The 22,721-nt window shown below is 36.1% G+C and overlaps 1 protein-coding gene across 2 annotated transcripts in view; it reads left to right on the forward strand.

The window, feature by feature from the left end:
* Positions 1–22,065, forward strand: part of HSPA4L (heat shock protein family A (Hsp70) member 4 like) — a 64,866-nt gene extending 42,801 nt beyond the window's left edge. Inside the window, exons 14-19 of one of the 2 annotated variants that reach the window (XM_063107598.1) lie at positions 1,274–1,411; positions 3,208–3,333; positions 3,640–3,747; positions 7,053–7,172; positions 10,065–10,226; positions 20,164–22,065. In XM_063107598.1, the coding sequence (XP_062963668.1) occupies positions 1,274–1,411; positions 3,208–3,333; positions 3,640–3,747; positions 7,053–7,172; positions 10,065–10,226; positions 20,164–20,355 (846 nt within the window). In that variant the 3' untranslated portion in view covers positions 20,356–22,065. The remainder of the gene's footprint in view (positions 1–1,273; positions 1,412–3,207; positions 3,334–3,639; positions 3,748–7,052; positions 7,173–10,064; positions 10,227–20,163) is intronic. The other variant, XM_063107599.1, reaches the window with a different exon arrangement.
* Positions 22,066–22,721: the final 656 nt, after the last annotated feature.

Below are 22,721 nucleotides of genomic sequence, written 5' to 3' on the forward strand. Positions count from 1 at the left end.
AGTTCACCACCACATGACCACCCCTGCAAGAAATCCTCCTTAAGGAAGTCCTGAATCTGGAATTCAAAAAACAATAATCACTACCATGAATACACAAGAAAGAACAAAACCCACTGATAGAACAAAAATGCAAACAAGAAAGAGAAACTAAATCTTATCACCACAAAAAACCGTAATGACAATGTAATACTGCTCCTACTTTATTTCTGATTTTAGTAATTTTGGTCTTCTCTCTTTCTTGTTGGTCCATCTAGATAAAGGTTTGTAAATTTTGTTGATCTTTTAAAAGAATCAACTTTTGTTTTTGTTAATATTCTCTATTGTTTTTTAGTTCCCTGTTGCATATATTTCTGTTGTAATCTTTAATTCCTACTAATATATGCTTTTGGTTTAGTGAGCTCTACTTTTTTCTTAAGGTAGAAGTTTACTGATTTGAGATTTTTCTTATTTTTAATGTAGGTGTTTAAAAGTATAAATTTTCCTCTAAGCATTACATGATCCAGGCATCCTATAAATTTTGATACATTGTTCTTTGATCTTTATCTCAAAGTATTCTCTAAATTTCCTGATTTTTTTTTTTCTTTTTACCCATTGTTTATTTAGGAGAGTGTTGTTTAATTTCCATACATTTGTGAGTTTTCTAAATTTCCTACTTTATTGTGGTCTGAGAATATGTTTTCTAAGATCTTAGTCTTTTTAAAAATTTTTTTTTAATTTTTATTTTATTTTGTCAATATACAATGTGGTTGATTATTGTGGCCCATTACCCAAACCTCCCTCTCCCCCCTCCCCCTCCCTGCTCTTATGGATAATCATGTACAAGTTTTTATGTGGATGTGTATTTTCATTTTTCTTGGGCATATAACTAGGAATAGAATTGCTGAGTCATATGGTATCTTTATATTAACATTTTGAGAAATTTCTCAACTGTTTTCCAAAAGGGCTGCAACATTTTACAATCCTGCCAGCAATGTATTTCAATTTCTCCATGTCCTCATCAACACTTATTTTCCATTTTTTTATTATAGCCATTGTAGTGGGCATGAAGTGACAAGTCACTGTAGTTTTAATTTGCATTTCTGACCCAGTATATTTTATGTAGAAAGGATTTAGCATACACAGAATACAAAATACTGTTCATATTAAAGTAGTATTTTTAAATGAAGAATAGGACATGGTAATTGTTTTGTTTGAGTTTACATTTTTGTTTCACTTCTCAAATCTGTTTTAAACTAGTTTTAGAAATTTACACTTTTTTGCATTTCTTTTGCAGTCAACTCCCTCAGACAAACAGGACCGATTAAATCAGAACATTAAAAAGGGAAAAGTCAAGAGTATTGACCTACCTATTCAGAGTAACCTATATAGACAACTGGGCCAAGATCTTCTCAACAGCTACATTGAAAATGAGGTACATAAATCTGAGTTGATGTTGAAATAGGTGGTGGTGTATTCTGAAATTTTCTAGGAGTCAATGATTATCTCCAGAATTTGAAGAACTAGTCCATAAATCCTAAGGAATTACATTAAGTAGATATTGAGCTATTTTAACAAAATACTGAGCTGTATTCATGTTGTATGGACAGTGTAGCTGTCATCTTAGTTATATGAAACATTTGAATGTCTCCTCTATAAGGAAAAACCTTTCTGTGGCTAATGATTCTTACCCCCTTTCATTCTGTCTTTAATGGTAACATCCAGCAGATGTCATATGCAGAAGTTCAAGGATACATTGAAAAGTTCATGGAAAATAAAATTAAAAGATACTGCAAAGCTTTCCACAAACTTTTTCAAGTACCTTTGTATTAGGAGCACCCCTCTTCTAATGTGTTGGCCTTAAAGATTAAGGCTCTAATCAAAATGTTTTCTGATTTCCGTTAAATTTATTTTTAAATCTATTGTCATTCTTGACATTTTCTTACACATTCTTGTCTGTTTACATGTTTAATTTTACAGTCTCTTAAGGAAATAAATTTTGTTCTTTTATCAATAACTGTGTAAGAAGTAACATATATTTTTTAATCTTACATTTAATTGGTGGTTCGTAATTTCTTCATACTTGGTTGTCATTAAAAGACATCAGTCTTTGGGCCAGCCCCGTGGCTCACTCAGGAGAGTGCGGCACTGGTAGTGCCGAGGCTGCGCCTTTGGATCCTATATAGGGATGGCCGGTGCACTCACTGGCTGAGCGTGGTGCAGACAACACCATGCCAAGGGTTGCGATCCCTTTACTGGTCAGAAAAAAAAAAAAGACATCAGTCTTTGAAGTGCCCCATATTCTACCATCTGCTGTACTTTACTGTATCAAACATTTTGAATTTATAATGCTTTCTCTTTTAGCACCTATCTATATCCCCTTTTTATATTATTAAAGGGCGCATTTTATATAAAGCAAGCATTCCTGGAGATCCTGAATAACTTAGAATTTGTATTTCTTGATACTAATTTTCCCAAAGGAGTGAATTACGGGGAAGCACAGTTATGGCAAATTTTGTGTATAAAATGAGATTTTTTTCTTAATTTTTAAGTGTTGCACTATTTTAAAATCACAGATGTCAGTGCATTATAGTTTATAAAGGGATTCTTATGTTTAAAATACTGTGTTTTTATTAAAGTGGAAATTTTTTTCAAGGATTATAATCTTTAGATTCTTTATTTCTTTGCTTTTGATAAATTTTGCTAACATCTTTATACACTTACATCTTATTTAATTCTCAAAACAAACCTGAGTGTAGGTACTGTTAGAGATCTGCATTTTACATATGAGGAAACTAAGGCACAAGTAAATCACCCAGGGCATAATGATTTCGAGGTTCACCCATCTTATAGAATATATTAGGACTTCATTTCTTTTTAAGGCTGACTGATATCCCATTGTGTGTATATACATTTTGTTTATCCATTCATCTATTAGTGCACACTTTTGTTCATACTTTTTGCCTATTGTGAATAATGCTGCACTGAACATTGGCATACAAATATCTCTTCAAGTCCCTGCTTACAATTCATTTGGGTATATACCTTGGAGTGAAATTGCTGGGTCAGGAGTGAAATTGTAATTCCGTGTTTAGCTTTTTGAGGAACTGTCAAATGGTTTTCCACAGTGTTGTCATCATATTGGGTGTGAAGTGGTATCTCTTTGTGGTTTTGATTTGCATTTCCCTAATGCATATTCTTATGGCAACTAATCTGAAACTTTCTGTGTAGGGGAAGATGATAATGCAGGATAAGTTAGAGAAAGAAAGAAATGATGCTAAGAATGCTGTTGAAGAATATGTATATGATTTTAGAGACAGACTGGGCACTGTCTATGAAAAATTCATCACTCCAGAAGTAAGTCTAAATTTTATAATTTTTTTATGAGAACCATTGAAATGTTTACTTAAGAATGCTAGTATGAATTACATAAATAGGTGTACCAAATCTGTCATTGTCAGTCTTGAGTCCATTGAACCAACTTGGGAATGGTTCTTAGTTATTTTTCAGAATTGCAAAAGTATGGTGAAAAACATGTTTATGAATAAGAAATCAGAAAAAGCTGAAATTAAATCTTTCATACTTAAACATTCTGTCCTTTCTTGATGACATTTATTTCTAAGGAAAGCATTTTTAATTAGTGTCTCTTAAATATATGACTAGGATTTGAATAAACTGTCTGCAATATTAGATGACACAGAAAATTGGCTTTATGAAGAAGGAGAGGACCAACCTAAACAAGTTTATGTGGATAAGCTTCAAGAACTAAAGGTAAATTTTTTAAACTTCATGTAAGTATTGAATAAAACATTGTTTTCCTAAAAATAAGAGCATAGAGTATGGGGTTTTTTTTATTAAAATTTATTTTTTTAATTGACAGGTAAAATTGTATGTGTTTAAGTGTACAATATGATGTTTTGATATGTGTATGAAGGTAACTTCAAAAAGTTCGTGGGAAAATAGAATTAATGAACTTTTTGAAATATCCTCGTATATATGTGGAATGGCTAAATCAAGCTATTTAACATATGCATTACCTCACATACTTTTTTTATGAGAACATTTAAAATCTACTTTCCCAGCAGTTTTTAAATACACAGTATCTTCTTATTAACTGTAGTCATCATGATGTACAGCAGGTCTTTTGAACTTATTCCTCCTGTCTAAATTGAAATTCTGTGTCCTTTGAGCAACGTCTGCCCATCCCCCCCCACCTCCTTACCCCTTAGTAATCACTATTCTGCTCTGTGCTTCTGTAAGTTTGACATTTTTAGATTCAATCTATAAGTGAGATCATACAATATTTTTCTTTCTGTACCTGGCTTATTTCACTTAGCATAATACCCCAGGTGTATCCAAGTTGTCCCAAATGATAGGATTTCCTTCTTTCTTTAAGGCTAAATAATAGTATTCTGTTGTACATACTACATTTTCTTTATTCATTCATTTGTTGATAGGCAGTTAAGTTGATTCCATCTCTTGGCTATTGTGAATAATGCTGCAATCAACATGGGAGTGCAGATATCTCTTTGGCGTACAGATTTCATTTCCTTTGTGTATATACTCTGTAGTGGAATTGTGGGATTTGTATGATTTTCATAAGTATGTGAGAAGTTACTAAGTCAGAGGTGTGTAAGAGAAAATGTTCCCTCTAATTTTAAAAGCAATTGAGAGGTGAGCAATGCCACATGAAAATTAAAATCAAGTAATTTGTAATCATAATTATCTGTCATGATACTCAGAAATGTTTAGCACGTGACCAGTGTTACTATTATACAAGCTATATGTTACTAGTTCTTAAGAAGTGATAATTTATCAACTTGACCTCTTCTTATCCATTAGAAGAGTCACACTTTCTTTGTTTATCTCACCCTTCATTGCTGTGATTTGGGGCAATAGTACCATACTAGCCTGTTCTATTTTCACAGTGCAACTTATGGGGGGACACCTGGCCAGCCAAGGACTTCAAAAATAGTACCCCTGCTCTTGAATGTCCTTTCACAAATAAGGAGACTTGGCTGCCAAGTCCCTTTTTTCTAGGTCAGTGTCACTGATTTTAAGGAAAGACCATTGTTGGCTCCTTTCTTCATGCTTGCTTCCCAACCCTCTTCCCACCCTGGAAAAAAAAAAAAATCTTAAGAGATTATAAGTTTATATTGGGAAATTTCAATCATTCCTTCTTAGCATGAATCATAGCAGTGCTTTAATGTGCATATGAATTATCTGGGCTCTTGTTGAAATGCAGATTCTGATTCAGTAACTATGAGGTAAGCCCATGATGCTACATTTTTAACAAGCTTTCAAATGATGCTGATGCTGCTGGTCCCTGAACCATTCTTTGAATAGCAAGGGATTACAAAGATGCTAAATGGTGACATAAATAAGGTATTTTAGAATATGGGAAAAGGCAGTCCTTTAGGACTGGGGTTGGGGGAGAGATGCAAAAGAAGTTATTGAAAAGAAGTCAATATTTTGCAAAAATTACCTTCATGCCAGTAAGTTATTTCCAAAGGGAACAATTAAAAGCAGCTAGAAAACCTAAATTTATGATAGCAAGACTAGACTTTATCATATTTTGTTGTCTTGCTGGTTTTTACACCCCATGTCCCTAAGAGAAATGTACATATCTTAAGCCTTAGGAACAGCCAGGCCCCACTGAGGCCAATAGGAATTTTAACTGAAAATTCCAGTATCTCCTAACTTGGGTTCTTTTGCATCAAATATATAAGTAGCCATAGAAATGAATGTTGTAGAAGTTTTACTTCTACAGGATTTGCTTTTATTTTTTGAGATGACCTCTAAAAATTAAAAATTCAGTACTTGCTCCCCTTTCAAAAACATTTAAGCAATGAAAAGTATGATGTAAATAGACCACATGCAGTATGGTATTCTGAAATAGATAAAGGTGAAATCCAAATAAAGAAAGACTGGGGTTCAGTTAATAGTAATGTACCAGTGTTGGTTTCTTACTGTTAACATTAGAAAAGAGCAGTGAGAAGAATCTGGGGCATTCTCTTTCTCTCCTTTTAACTTTTCTGCAAATCTGAAATTATTCTAAAATAAGCTTGTTTTTATTTAAGTACAAGGGGTCTTCTAAAAGGTCATGGAAAGATTCTTATTATCTTTTAATTCCATTTTTCCGTGAAATTTTTGAAGTACCCCCATATATAAAACAATTTAAAAGAAAATAATTATTAGATCCTTCTAATGTGCTCCCCTCTCCAAAGTTATAGATGCTGTTTTAACATTTAAAAATTTGCTATTCCAAGGGATGGCTGGTTAGCTCAGTTAGAGCATGGTGCTGATAACACCAAGGTCAAGGGTTCAATCCCTATACTGGCCAGCTGCCAAAAAAGAAAAAAAAGGAAGTTCCTAATTCAAGCACCTGGAGAAGGAAAAAGCTGCACTTAGAATATACTAAACATTTTGGGCCGGCCCCGTGGCTCACTCGGGAGAGTGCGGCGCTGGTAGCGCCGAGGCCACAGGTTCGGTGCACTCACTGGCTGAGCGTGGTGCGGGCCACACCGTGCCAAGGGTTGCAATCCCCTTACCAGTCAGAAAAAAGGGGGAAAAAAATATATATATACTGAACATTTTAATCTAGTGATTAAATGTAAATAATACTTAATAGATATTAACCATCAGGAAGTCTCAGTTATCAGTTTGTATATACAGAGTTATATTATGCATTCATTATTAATATTTGGAGCTATTTCAAATCTGAATTCTGCACGTAGTATATAGTCCTTATGGTTTTCTTAATGTAATAGATTTGTAAAGTTTTAACATCCAGATTTGAAGGAATTAAAGTTTTGATTGAGACTTTGAATTTGAGAAGAATCAAGAAGTAATCTTAATGAATGAGAAAAAGATATGGCATGAGTTAGGTATCCCTATGTAAGATTGAGTAAGAAAATAGCCACTGGAATTCACTTCCATATAGGGAAATAAGTGGGGACATATTTTAATCTGGCCATCTTCTCTTCCTATTTATCATTCTATAAGGGCCCAATAAATGTTATTTTCTGTTAAAATGCAAATAACAATTTTTTCTTTTTAAAAAATTTCTGTAACAGAAATATGGCCAGCCTATTCAAATGAAGTACATGGAACATGAAGAGAGACCAAAAGCTTTAAATGACTTGGGAAAAAAGATCCAGCTTATCATGAAAGTGATAGAAGCATATAGAAACAAGGTATTGAATTCGCAAAGCCAACTGGTGAAGATGGCATATGGCATGTGTGTGGTACATGGAAAGGATGGGATAAATCTAAAAGTTCTCAGCTATAAAGCTGAAACAGTTATTGCTACCAAATTTCAAACTGTGTACCAAACTTAAAACTAATTTTTTTATTGGAGAGTTGTCAGTAAAGGATTATGATACATTTGAGATACAATGAAGATATACGGCTTTCATCTTTGAGAATTCTCTGAAACCACTTTATAAATTAATCCAGTTACCAAATTCATTATTTTCTTAGAGATCTTATTTTATTGTCTTTTATACACAGTAGTGAAAAAGAGACCTTTTTTTTTTTATGGTCCTCCTTGAAACTGGACTCTACTAGCCTTTATTTTGTTCTTTGGCTTCTGTCTCTTTTAGTTACTCTGTCTTACAGTCTGTTAGTCATCCATAATTCGCTATACCCTTTATTCTTTTGTATACATACCCAAATCTGCATTACCTTAACCTTTACACTATTTTTAAGCTTTAAATAATATAGTTATATAGATGATATCTCTATTTGTATGTAACAGTAAAATTTGGTTGTTTTTCCTCTAATCCAGTAGTTAGCAGACTTTTTCTTTAAAGAGACAAATATAAATATTTTAAGCTCTGTAGTCCTTACCAAGTGTGTACAGGTATTCATCTCTGCCATTGTAGTGCAAAAACAACTGTAGACAATATGCAAACAAATGGTCATGGCTGTGTTCCAAAAAACTTTATTGAAAAACATAGGCATGTAATTGGATTTAGCTTACAGGACAAATTCGCTTATCCCTGCTCTAAATGAATATTCTCTGTAATCCCCCAGTTTTTGTTATTGATGTTAAAACTGCATCTATGGGCAGGAGAGACCAGCACCAGAAACATTCAGGCATGAGGTTGTTATAAATAATAGCCTACATTTATCAGGCCCTTAATGAATTTTAAGCACTTTACATGGACTGTCTCACTTTATTCTCACTAGGATATATCTTATAAAAAGTTAATACTATTATCTTCATCTTGTATATTAAAAAAATAGGAATGTTTATCACCTTGAGGATTACACAGACAGTAAATGATGGAATCAGAATTTAAATCTGAGCAGCCTGATGTCAGCATACGAACTGTCAACAACTTCTCTTCCACAGTGTGGGAAGAGGTTACTTATAGAAATAAGAGATTTATGAGTTTTTTAGAACAAAAATTGCAAGCAGCCAACCTAAAGGAAAGATCCAGATACTGAATGTGAATACACCTATATTAATATCAGTATCTAAGTGGTCCTTATAGGTCAAATAGAATGTAAGAATAATACTAAAGTTAGAAGGAACAAGCAGATAAATGAAAATACCAAGAATATTTTAAATCTGGTATAATTACTGTAGTCCAGTTCTCCCCAGGCTTTAGCTGTCTTCATTAGTGTGCAGGTTTAAAATAATATCCAGAGCAAGGCAAGACTTCACTTATGCTCAAGCATTTGAGTTTTTATTATGTGCCAAGCTGTTTTCTAGATGCTGGAACTATAGCATCAAACAAAACATTGAACCTGTTTCTAATATACTTCAATGGGGAAAGGCAGACAACAAATAAGTTACTGTAAATATGTCAGATGGTGATAATGGGCTGTAGGGAAAGTAAGGGACTGCCAGAGATGGAGGAGGTTTGTCAGAGAGAAGATCAGGCTAATAAGGTGACATACATGTCAGGAGAAAACTGAAGGAGGTAAGGACTCAAGATGTACAATAACTAGAAGAGAAATGTTCTAGAAAAAGGGAGTAGCAGTTTCAAAACCCCAAGGGGAGAACATGCTAGAAGAACAGCAAGAAAGCCAGTGTGGCTTAAACTGGGGTGGGTAGGGGAGATAGGGGTAGTAGTTGCCAAATCATAAAGGCCATTGTAAAAGTTTGGGTTTTACTCTGAGATGGGAAGTTATTGGAGATTTTTGAGCATAGGAATAATATGATTTGACTTATTTTTTTAAAGGATCTTAAGTTGTCTTCTGTATGTGTTAGTTGCAGTTCCCTCTTTCAGACAGAATTTTATTATGTCATTCTCCTTATCTGGAACTTACATATTCTGTTGTACATTCAGAATTTTCTGTCTAGCTTGCTGTATGCCTGTGTTATCTGTCCATTTCTGTTGTTTATAAAAGAATACCTGAAACTGGGTAATTTATAAAGAAATAAAATTTATTTCTTACAGTTTCAGAGGCTGGGAAGTGCAAAGTTCAAAGAACACATCTGGTGAGGGTCCTCCTTGTTCTTGGTGGTGCCTCTCCACAGTGATGCAGGGTATTGCGTGGCAAATGTGCTGAGCAAGAGAGCTAACCTCTCACTTGCTCTCCTTTTAAAGCCATCAGAACCATGCCCTTTACCACCCATTAAATCTTAAACTGGCAATGGGTTAATCCATTCATGAGGTTACAGTCCTCACAACCTGATTACCTCTTAAAAGCCCCACCTTTCAGTTGCTGTAATAGGGTTTCCCACTCTCTTTACACTGTTACAATGGGGATTAAGTTTCCAATACATGAACCTTTGAGGAACACATTTAACCCATAGAAGCCTGCTCACTGTATTTCTACTTATCCTCTAACATATTTCATTTCTGCGGTTTTTTTCTTGGCTAAGTGCTTTCCCTTTGGATATTCTCTACAAGTAATTTTTTTTCCAAACCTGACTTTTTCAAAAAGCCATTCCTTTTTAAACCCACACTATTTTATCTTTTCTCCCAATTCCTTCAGTTCTATTTGTGGTTTCTTCACATGAGTGTGTGAGGTATACACTTAATAAAAGTCTAAATCTTTTAAGCAGAAATTGTCAATAAACTGGTGCTTACTGAAAAATCAGTTATATTAAGTAGTTTTTGTTTAAATAGGATGAGAGATATGATCATTTGGATCCTGCTGAAATGGAAGAAGTTGAAAAATACATCAGTGATGCCATGAGTTGGCTGAACAGTAAGATGAATGCACAGAACAAACTAAGTCTCACTCAAGATCCTGTGGTAAAAGTTTCAGAAATAGTTACGAAGTCAAAGGTAAGAAACGATAAAATTCCCTTTTTAATGGGTTCAAGGACTAAAATTTTTAAATGGAAGTCATACTTTGAAAAGTCAATTAGCAGAAGAACTTAGAAAAAAACCAAAAGTTAAAGCTAATCTTTTATTTTGCCAAAATTTTTTTTAAAAGATTCTAGGCGTGGGATATCTCTGTTCCTTGATTTAATTTGTCACACAGGTTGGTTTTTAAATTTCAAGAGCAGTACAGAATGAAATTAAGCAATGTGATGACATCTGACTGTTAAATATTTCAGACTTACAGATTGGATGAGACACCTCTTAGTCTTCATTATAAAACTTTGCAGTGTAGGTCTGTTTTTGACCAAGTTTGAAATGTGTGAACTTCCATGGTAAAATCATTCCTGGGATAAACTTTCCAGTTTAAGAAGAATTGCTAATGTAAATGTCAAAAATTATCATAGAAAACACCATGAAAAATATGGGGACAAAACTTTATTTTTTTAAATTTTTTTTTTTAATTTTATTTTGTCGATATACATTGTGCATGATTATTGTTGCCCATCACCAAAACCTCCCTCCCACCTCCCTCCCTTCCTCCTCCCCCCCCACTCCCTCCCTCCTCCCCCCCCTCACTCCCTCCCTCCTCCCCCCCCCCTCACTCCCTCCTCCCCCCACCAATGGGGACAAAACTTTATAATAAAGATCAGTATCCAAGTAGAAAAGTGAGTAAAGACATACCCTTGTATTCTTGACATTATATGAGTATCTGAATCAAGCTGTTCCTGAACCCCTTAAACTTTGTTATTTAAGGTATTAACTTCCTATTTCACATAAGCCAGTAAGTTTGAGTTGGATTTCTGGCACTTCAAACTGAAAGAGTTTTGACTGGTACACCTGCCTTGGAAAGAGACAGGACCAGAGGGCCTTCCAAGGAGTCACGTACATACAGGAAGGATAGACTGAAGTGTTAGTATAAAGTCCAGACTCCTTAGCAAGGCTCACTTGGCCATCCCTTGTCTGTCCTGCCTTGAAGATGCTATAGAGCATGAGGGGGTCAGACCGGAGAAGCCCAGTTTCACCATCTTCTTGCCATCCCAGTCAAGTGATATTCCTCATCTGAAACAGACACACAGACATGCTGGCTCTATAGGGAATGAAGACTAATTGAAACAATGCATAGTACATACTGGGCATAGTGCCAACAACCACTGCGTGAGAGTGCTGGCACACTTCTCCTCTCCCCTGCCCTTCCCAGTAGAGACAACATGGCCCTAGAACCATGCAAGTGACATGTTGTCCTTGGGAAGTCACTTCCACTTGGAGTAATCTGCCTTTCAATAGCAGACTGTTCTATATACATAGAAAGGGACTGTTATTTTCCATCCCCTTCATCCAACCATCCGTCCACCCATCCACCTACCCACTGGGTTGTGTCCTAGGCAGCATGCTTGGTGTAGGGGGATCTAGAGGCTAATTAGACACACCCTTGCCACTGGAGAGCACCAGGTCAAGATATAAGTGCTGGTGACCCATGCTAGGCCAACAGCACCCTGCAACTTAATTCCAGGCCTTTATTTGGAGCTTTCTGCCAGGTGATTCATTATAGGATAGAAGGCTTAGATTTCTCTTAGGCGCTTTGTATCCATGAGTTCCACATCTGTGGATTCAACCAACTGTGCATAGAAAATATTTGGGGGGAAAAACAATTTAAAAAAATATAACAATAAAAATAATACAAATAAACAGTACAGTAATTTACATAGCACATTGTATTAGGTATTATGAACAATTACTAAAGTATACAGGAGGATGTGTATAGGTTCTATGCAAATACTACATCATTTTATATAAGAGACTTGAGTGTCTGCAGATTTTGATATCCATGGGGTGGGAATTCCTGAAACCAATCCCCTGAGGATATTGAGGGATAACTGTAATCATCTCACCTTTGTCTGAACAAAGACTGCCTGAAAATAGAACTGACCTTGAGAACACATGGCCAAGAAAGGAAGGGAGCAAGACAGAGTCCTGAGGACACTGTCCAAGATCCTGAAAAAGCCATACTTGAAGCCAGCCCTTTTCAGTTACATGAAGCAACAAATTCTTTTTCTTCTTACGAAGCTTAAATTGGGTTTCTTTTTTTTAACCTTTGATTGAAATAAAATTTTATCTATTCTTATAAAAGGAGTAGACATTGGATAAACAATTGACAGAAGAAAATAAATGTCCAATAAATATTTGAAGAGGTATTTATCCTCATCACTAATCTAAGAAATGCAAATCTTTTACCTATCTGAGTTGGTTGTGTTTACATTTATAACCTTCGCCATAGTTGGCAAGGGTGTAGAAAAATGGACGTTCTCTCTGAGCAATTTGGTAAAATTTGTTATACCTTACTTGGGCCATTGTGTCGGAATATGTATAGAAATTTAAAGTGAGTATGCCCTGTAACCAAGAAATCTCAATTCTGTGAATTCATCCTAAATTGATCATTGCACAAGTGCATGCAGCTAAATACCCTAGCTTATTTAGCAAGAATATGGATGCAACCAAAATTCTTATCAGTAGGAAATGAGATAATAATTGATGTGTCCATATACTGCTATGCAACCATTAAGTATAATATTTTAGATAGAGATATATCTGCTTAGATATAAAGATACATTGTACAATATATTGTTGAGTGAGAAAGCAAAGATTACAGAATCTAAATAAAATGATCTCACCAGTATAAGTGTGTTCAGAGATCTGTATGTTTGTACATATGTAATGCATGAACATGTATCCAGAATGATGATCACTAAAATGTTAATAATGTTACTCTACAGAAGATGGAATTTCAGGTGATTTCTTTTTAGTCACATTCAGTATATCATTGGGTATCATTTTTTTGTTTAACAAAAGCAGATATTTTTATAATCAGATAAAGTAATAAAAGTATTTTCATCTTGAGAAAGTTTTGCCAAGAAGTTATAATAGATAATTTATTCCTAATCAGATGAGATGTAGTGTGTGATGAGCAGTTTGTCACTGAAACATTCCCCCTATGACGTTACTACCTGTCTTTCTATCTCTGTTTCAATCTTTGAGACTCTAGTCTTGAAAGGTTTTTAAATTTGAGTGGTATTTATGAAATGGTCTTTTATCTGTGTATAAAAAGCAAGGAAATAAAAAATACATTGTATATCACGTAAACTATTAACTTGCATTTACTTTTTTTTATTTTCTTAATTTTATTTTATCAATATACAATGTGGTTGATTATTGTGGCCCATTACCGATACCTCCCTCCCTCCTCCCTCTCCCCCCCCCCGACAATGTCCTTTCTGTTTGCTTGTCGTATCAACTTCAAGGAATTGTAGTTGTTATGTCTTCTTGCCCTCCCCCTGGTGTGTGTGTGTGTGTGTGTGTGTGTGTGTGTGTGTGTGTGTGTGTGTGTGTGTGTGTGTGAATTTATTTATTTATTTTTAGCTCCCACCAATAAGTGAGAACATGTGGTATTTCTCTTTCTGTGCCTGCCTTGTTTCACTTAATATAATTCTCTCAAGGTCCATCCATGTTGTTGCAAATGGCAGTATTTCATTCATTTTTATAGCTGAGTAGTATTCCATTGTGTAGATGTACCACATTTTCCGTATCCACTCATCTGATGATGGACATTTGGGCTGGTTCCAACTCTTGGCTATTGTAAATAGTGGTGCGATGAACATTGGGGAACAGGTATAACTTTGACTTGATGATTTCCATTCCTCTGGGTATATTCCCAGCAGTGGGATAGCTGGGTCATATGGCAGATCTATCTGCAGTTGTTTGAGGGACCTCCATACCATTTTCCATAGAGGCTGCACCATTTTGCAGTCCCACCAACAATGTATGAGAGTTCCTTTTTCTCCGCAACCTCGCCAGCATTTATCGTTCAGAGTCTTTTGGGTTTTAGCCATCCTAACTGGGGTGAGATGGTATCTCAGTGTGGTTTTGATTTGCATTTCCCAGATGCTCAGTGATGTTGAGCATTTTTTCATATGTCTGTTGGCCATTTGGATATCTTCCTTAGAGAAATGCCTACTTAGCTCTTTTGCCCATTTTTTAATTGGGTTGCTTGCTTTTTTCTTGTAAAGTTGTTTGAGTTCCTTGTATATTCCGGATATTAAGCCTTTGTCAGATGTATATTTTGCAAATATTTTCTCCCACTCTGTTGGTTGTCTTTTAACTCTGTTAATTGTTTCTTTTGCTGTGCAGAAGCTTTTTAGTTTGGTATAATCCCATTTGTTTATTTTTCCTTTGGTTGCCCATGCTTTTGGGGTCGTATTCATGAAGTCTGTGTCCAGTCCTATTTCCTGAAGTGTCTCTCCTACGTTTTCTTTAAGAAGTTTTATTGTTTCAGGGTGTATATTTAATTCTTTAATCCATTTTGAGTTGACTTTAGTGTATGGTGAAAGGTGTGGGTCTAGTTTCATTCTCCTGCATATTGATATCCAGTTCTCCCAGCAACATTTGCTAAAGAGGCAGTCTCTTCCCCAGTGTATAGGCTTGGTGCCTTTGTCAAAGATCAGATGACTGTAGGTGTGTGGGTTGATTTCTAGGTTCTCTATTCTACTCCATTGATCAGTATGTCTGTTTTTATACCAGTACCATACTGTTTTGGTTATTATAGCTTTGTAGTATAGTTTAAAGTCAGGTAGTATTATGCCTCCAGCTTTATTTTTTTTGCTCAGTGTTGCATTGGCTATGTGTGGTCTTTTGTTATTCCATATAAATGTCTGGATAGTTCTTTCCATTTCTGAGAAAAATGACATTGGAATTTTGATGGGGATTGCATTGAATTTGTATATCACTTTGGGTAGTATGGACATTTTCACTATGTTGATTCTTCCAATCCAAGAGCATGGGATATCTTTCCATCTTCTTGTATCCTCTCTGATTTCTCTCAGCAGTGGTTTGTAGTTCTCATTATAGAGATTTTTCACCTCCTTGGTTAACTCAATTCCTAAGTATTTTATTTTTTTGGTGGCTATTGTAAATGGGCAGGATTTCTTGATTTCTCTTTCTGCATGTTCACTATTGGAGAATAGAAATGCTACTGATTTTTGTGTGTTGATTTTGTATCCTGCTACTTTGCTGGAATTATTTATCACCTCCAAGAGTTTTTTTGTACAGGCTTTAGGCTGTTAGATACATAGGATCATGTCATCTGCAAACAGGGACAGTTTGACTTTATCTTTTCCAATCTGGATGCGCTTTATTTCCTTCTCTTTTCTGATTGCTCTGGCTAGTACTTCCAACACTATGTTGAATAGGAGTGGTGAGAGTGGGCATCCTTGTCTAGTTCCTGTTCTTAAAGGAAAAGCTTTCAGCTTTTCCCCATTCAGGATGATATTGGCAGTGGGTTTGGCATATATGGCTTTAATTATGTTGAGATACTTTCCCTCTATACCTAACTTATAGAGGGTCTTTGTCATGAATGAGTGCTGAACTTTATCAAATGCTTTTTCAGCATCTGTAGAGATGATCATATGGTCCTTGTGTTTGAGTTTATTAATATGGTGAATCACATTTATTGATTTGCGTATGTTGAACCAACCTTGCATCCCTGGGATGAATCCCACTTGATCGTGGTGAATAATTTTACGTATGTGTTGCTGTATTCTGTTTGCTATTATTTTCGTGAGGTTTTTGCATCTTTATTCATCAAGGATATCGGCCTGTAGTTTTCTTTTTTGGTTATATCTTTACCTGGTTTTGGTATCAGGATGATGTTTGCTTCATAGAAAGAGTTTGGGAGATTTGCGTCTGTTTCAATCTTTTGGAATAGTTTGTAAAGAATCGGTGTCAATTCCTCTTTGAATGTTTGGTATATTCTGCTGTGAATCCATCTGGTCCTGGGCTTTTCTTTGTTGGGGGCCTTCTGATAACAGCTTCAATCTCCTTTATTGTTATTGGTCTGTTCAGATTATCTACGTATTCATGGCTCAGTTTTGGGAGCTTGTGTGTGTCCAGAAATTTATCCATTTCCTCCAGATTTTCAAACTTGTTGGTGTATAGTTGTTTATAGTAGTCTCGAATGATTCCTTGTATTTCAGATTAATCAGTTGTAATATCACCTTTTTCATTTCTAATTTTTGTTATTCGAATCTTCTCTCTTCTTTTTTTTGTTAGCCATGCTAATGGTTTGTCAATTTTATTTATCTTTTCAAAAAACCAACTTTCTGATTCATTGATCTTTTGTATTGTTTTGGGGGTTTCAATTTCATTAAGTTCTGCTCTGATCTTTGATTTCTTTCCGCCTGCTAACTTTAGGTTTGGATTGTTCTTGTTTTTCTAGATCTTTAAGGTGAAGTGTTAGGTTGTTTGTTCCCTTGCCATCTTTCCATTCTTCTGAGGTGAGCATTTAATGCAATAAATTTCCCCCTTAATACTGCTTTTGCAGTATCCCATGGGTTTTGGTATGATGTATCATTATTTTCATTAGTTTCCATAAATTTTTTGATTTCCTGCTTGATTTCTTCTTGGACCCATATGTCATTAAGTAGAATGCTGTTTAATTTCCATGTGTTTGTATAGGTTCCAGAATTTCGTTTGTTATTGATTTCTAGTTTTAATCCATTATGGTCTGAGAAAATACATGGGATAATTCCAATTTTTTTGAATTTATTGACACTTGATTTGTGACCTAATATTTCATCTATCCTGGAGAATAATCCATGTGCTGATGAGAAGAATGAATATTCTGAGGTTGTTGGATGGAATGTTCTGTAGATATCTGCCAAATCCAATTGGTCTAGAGTCTTGTTTAGATCTTGTGTTTCTCTACTGATTCTTTGCCTAGATGATCTGTCTAATATTGACAGTGGGTTGTTCAGGTCCTCTATTATGGTATTAGTGTCTATTTCCTTCTTTAGGTGTAATAGAGTTTGTTTTATAAATCTGGCTGCTCCAACATTGGGTGTGTACATATTTATGATTGTTATGTCTTCTTGATGGATCAGTCCTTTTATCATTAAGTAGTGTCCCTCATTGTCTCTTTTTATGGTTTTTAGTTTAAAGTCTACTTTGTCAGATATAAGAATAGCTACTCCAGCTCGTTTTTCTTTTCTGTTTGCATGGTAAATCTTTTTCCATCCTTTCACTTAGTCTATGTGAATCTTTATGGGTGAGGTGGGTCTCTTGAAGGCAGCATATAGTTGGGTCCTCCTTTTTGATCCAGTCAGCCAGTCTGTGTCTTTTGATTGGGGAATTTAAGCCTTTTACATTAAGAGTTGTTATTGAATAGTGTTGATTGATTCCTAGCATTTTGTTGATTGTTGTTTGGTTGTCTTAGGTGTCATTTGTTCCTTGCTTTCTGATTTACTGTTTGTTTTCTGTGTTTGTTGATTCCTTAGGTTGTAGATAGCGTTTTTGTTTGTTTGTTTTCTCTTCATGAATGCCATTTTTGTTATCTAGTGGGTTTAGATTTTTCTTGGGTTTTTATGGCAGTGGTAGCTATTTTTCAGGAACCAAACCCAGTACTCCCTTGAGAATATCTTGTAAGGGTGGTCATGTGGTGGTGAACTCCCACAGTTTTTGTTTGTCTGAGAAATATACTATTTGCCCTTCATTCGGAAGGATAGCCTTGCAGGGTAGAGTATTCTTGGCTGGCAATCTTTGTCTTTTAGTATTTTGAATATATCATCCCATTCCTTTCTGGCTTTTAGGGTTTGTGATGAAAAGTCTGATGTTAGCCTGATTGGGGCTCCCTTATAGGTGATTTGACGCTTCTCTCTTGCAACTTTTAAGATTCTCTCTTTGTCTCTGAGTTTTGCCAATTTGACTATAACATGTCTTGGAGAAGACCTTTTTGGGTTGAATACGTTTGGAGATCGTTGAACTTCCTGGATCTGAAGATCTGTGATTTTTCCTATACCTTGGAACTTTTCTGCCACTGTTTTGTTGAATATGTTTTCAATGCAGTCTCCTTTTTCCTCCCCTTCTGGAATACCTATGACTCGGATATTTGAGCGCTTAAGGTTGTCTGATATCTCTCTCAGATTTTCTTCAATGCCTTTGATTCTTTTTTCTTTTTCTTTTTTTTTGTCTGCTTGTGTTATTTCAAACAGCCCATCTTCAAGTTCAGAGGTTCTCTCTTCAACTTCCACAAGCCTGTTGGTTAAACTCTCCGTTGTGTTTTTTATTTCGCTGAATAACTTCTTCAGTTCAGTAAGTTCTGCTACATTTTTTTTCAAGGCATTGATTTCCTTGTACATTTCCTCTTTCAGGTCCTGTATACTTTTCCTCATTTCATCATGATGTCTAGCTGAGTTTTCTTGTATCTCATTAGTTTCCTTAGAATTATCACTTGAAATTCCTTGTCAGTCATTTCAGTGGCTTCTTGTTCTATAGGATGTAGAGCTTGAGATTTATTATCTTTTGGTGATGTACTTTCTTGATTTTTCGTATTTCTGTTATCTTTTCTTTGATGTTTATTCATTGTGGCAGGGGGTTTCACAGTCCACAGGTTTGACACTATTGACTGACTGAGATGTTGCTGTGGTTGCCAATTTGGTATGGCTACCTCAATGACTCCCTGTTCCCTGCGTTCTGGCCCGGGCTGCTGGGATGCGCCAAGGCACTGCAGAGCGTGTGATCTCTGCAGAGCTTCCCCTTGCCCTGCAGGATGTCTCCCTGCTCTGTGCGCACTAGGCCGGGCTTGGGATGGAGCCGGGTGGCAGCGGTGAAGCCTACCTGCTGCTGGATTGCTTGGCAGCAGCGTGGACCCTGTGGAGTTCCTGCCTCCCCTGCCGGACGACTCCCCGCTCTGTGTGCACTGGGCTGGGCTGGGAATGAAGCCAGGTGGCGGCGGTGAAGCCTACCTGTTGGGTCAGGCAGTGGCGGCCCGCAGGGCGTGTGGTCTCTGCGGAGCTTGTGCCTCTCCCGCTGGACATCTCCCTGTCTCGGCTGCTTGTTGATTCGCTTCCAGCTCCAGGGACAGTGGGTGTGGGCTGCCACAGTCACTGTTGCAGCCCAGGGTGACACACACCGGCTCAGGCCTCCATGTTTCTAGTCTGCAGCTGCGTGTGCGGGTTGGGTGAACATTCCCGGTTCTCGGCAGGGTAAAGACACCCTTTCGAAGCCGTTCCTTTGCGCCGATTCTGCTACAGCTGCATCTGGCGGGGGCCTCAGGCTGCTTCTACTCCTGGCGGAAAAGCGGCAGGCAGCTCTCCTCTTACGTCGTCTTGACCCCCACTCTTATAGTTCCTAGAATTCCAACACAGGTCTCACTGGGCTGAAATCAAGATATCAGAAGAACTATGTTCCTTTCTGGAGTCTCTGGTGGAGAATCTGTTTCCTTGTCCTTTCCAGTTTCTAGAGGCTGTCTTCTTCCATCTTCTAAGTCAGCCTCCGCTGGAGCCTCCAGGCTCTCTCAGCCCGGCTCCCCCGCCCTCCTCCAGCCGCGGCGGCAGCTCCTCAGCAGCGCTCAAGTTGCATTTACTTTTAAGGCTTATTTTTTTCTTTAACAGAAAAAGCAACTCAGCTGTTTTCAAAAAATAAAGTTGTTAGTGTATATGTGCTTCTATTTATTAAAATTGTTTTTGTATAAATGTTGAGAAATTTCAGTTTATGAAAGAGGTGTTATTTGACATAATTCTCATGACAAAGCATTAAGCATAATTTAAAGGAAGAGTTAAAAATTATTTCTGCGAAAGTAAACTATATTTAAATTATGAGGAAACAAGTTTTAGGAAGATTAGATGCAAAAAATATTGTTAAAGAGTTGGTAGTTTCTAATTACCGCAGACATGCACAGAAGGTAAATCCTTCGTGAGGCATTTGAAGAAACAGTTGGTTATCTAGCTGGGCTAACATAAATTCTGGAGTGTGGAATAATGTGGAAATTTAGAAAGTTAATGTGGAATTTAGAAAGTTAATGGTAACTTGTTCTGTGATACTTTTAATATAATCAATTTCTTCATGTCTTTAGGACCTGGATAATTTCTGTAACCCCATCATTTACAAGCCCAAACCAAAAGTAGAAGTTGCTGAAGACAAGGCAAAAGCTAATGGTGAGCACAATGGGCCAATGGATGGACAGAGTGGAACTGAAACTAAACCAGAAACAACAAAAGACAGCTCACAGCATACTGCATCTTCTGGAGAGATGGAAGTGGACTAACTCTTAATCTTACCTTCACATAATTCAAACCAGTACAAGTAACCACGGGATCCATTCTTCTTTTACATCTGGTACACACAACAGATGTTCAGTTGTTCTTAACCACTTTGTCATTTGTTTTTTGGAGTAGTTTTGGAAAGTGTTTTATATTGAATGTACCTCTGTTCATTTACATTGCTGCTTATGTGAAGCTTTAGCCGAATATAGATTTACAAATCAGTTTAAGCTTTCCTAATATATTTTATATCAAACATGCAGGATTGATATGTCATTGGCAACAATCTAACTTATTTAATGCTTCTACTTGGATAAACCTTAGCTCCTTTATTCAGGAAAGGATACCGTATTGCACTGTTGTTGCAGAAGCATATATTTTTAATTTCATCATTATTTTGAAAAACAAAAATTGAAATTGAAGTGGTTAAAGCCACTGAGGCACTGACCTTTTTCTAGTTACTGTATTGTTATAACTTAAATATTAAAACAAATAAGAGAGGTTCGTCGACATATTAGTTCATCTCATTGATATACCACGAAAACTCCAGAGCTTTCTGGTCATCACATGAACTAAATCGTACATTGAAAGGGAGAAAACACAATTTCATGTCAAGGTGACACCAGCAGTTTGCTTCTTTTATTAGTAATGTAGATTAATATTTTCATAGAGTAATTCAGTGTTTTTCTTTTTTTCACTTGAAACTTTTGATCTATTTGTCCTGAAGAGTGGCTGCTGCTATAATAATGCTAGCCTAAAAATGTGGAAGCCTTTTGATGAAATTACCTTCATGTTAAGGGGAAAGTGCTGTTGAACTACTTAAACATGCATCTTTGATGTTGGTAGCCTCGTTTCAGTCTTAATAGTCTTGCTTTTCTTCACTGATTTTGTTAATAATACTTTAAGACAGGTAGGGAGAAATGGCACAATGTATCACATATATACATTTATCATTGATTTCCTTAATGTTGCAATGTAGATAAACACAAATAAGCAGTAATACTTGGAAAGGAAAACGTACCATAAGTCTTAGGAAATAACGCTTGTAATAAACTTAACTATGTTACATATCAACAGGCAAAATATAGAATGTTATATAGTGTAATATGATACGATGTGATTAAATTATAGTACCTGCTCTTACATTACCTTTTAAAACCTTGGCTCCAGTTTTGGTGCTTCTTATGTAAGTGGGAGAAAGGAGAGTAATTTTAACATACATTAAGGACCCAATCTGTGCTTCATCACTAGACTTGTTCACGTTGTTCAGTTCTGTCCAGAGGGTGAAACCATTCAGGAACAGGCTGAAATGACATTTCACCCTACAGGAGGAAGAAGCATAGACAAACGCATGGGCCCTTGTGTTCTTGATGCCAGTCAACTAGATTGACCAACATTAAAATTTTGAAAGGCTCATTTTTCCCAAAGCTAAATCTTTTTATTAAGAAGAATTAATATTGTCATTTCTTAAGTAGTTAAAAATTGAGAGTATAGTATCTTTAGGGGTAGTCATTATTTCTCACAACTGGTTCTCTACGAGAGATTTTGTTTCTACAATGTAGTTTGCACTGAAAGAAGAGTATGGAGTGGTGCATTTGGCAGGGATTTTTATTCAGCTTTTTGAGGGGAGGTGTCCCTTTTTTGCATCAAAAAAAATCGTATAGACCCAAAATATATTTTTAAATGTCTTCTCGTCTTTAAACTGTCCTCTCTTCATACTCTTTTTTTTTCCTGGTTTTATTATTTTTTTTATTTTTATTTATTTATTTTTTTTTGTCATTTTTTCGTGACCGGCACTCAGCCAGTGAGTGCACCGGTCAGTCCTATATAGGATCCGAACCCGCGGCGGGAGCGTCGCCGCGCTGCCAGCGCAGCACTCTACCAAGTGCGCCACGGGCTCGGCCCCTCTCTTCATACTCTTAAAATGAAATAATCATATTCAGTAAGTGACGAAATACATTTTTTAAAAGTATGTATCAGTTACTTCTCATTGGTTTGTTGAATATATAGGTTCAGTTCAGAAGCATGAAGGTTATGAAAGGGAATATATAACAGTACAAGTAGGGACCTTACAGCTTTCTCTTCAGTTAAATCCTCCACCTACTTGGTTAGGAGCTATGCCTCAAAAATTTCCTGGAAATAAATGTGGAATGCATTTTTATGCAACCCTTTCTGCATGTGAATTGTCTAGTATATCATAATGATTTTTATTCTGCTCTTAAGTCATTTCATGAAGGTTTGTGTTTACTCAGACATATAACACCAATTTTTGCAGGTATATAATACTTCATTTAATAAGTTAAATACATCCAAAAATAATATTTATACTTTTCTTACCCATTTAACTTAAAGGACATTTTTAAAACCATCT

This window comes from Cynocephalus volans, chromosome 9 (genome assembly GCF_027409185.1).
Source record: "Cynocephalus volans isolate mCynVol1 chromosome 9, mCynVol1.pri, whole genome shotgun sequence".
In the NCBI taxonomy this organism is placed as follows: Eukaryota; Metazoa; Chordata; class Mammalia; order Dermoptera; family Cynocephalidae; genus Cynocephalus; species Cynocephalus volans.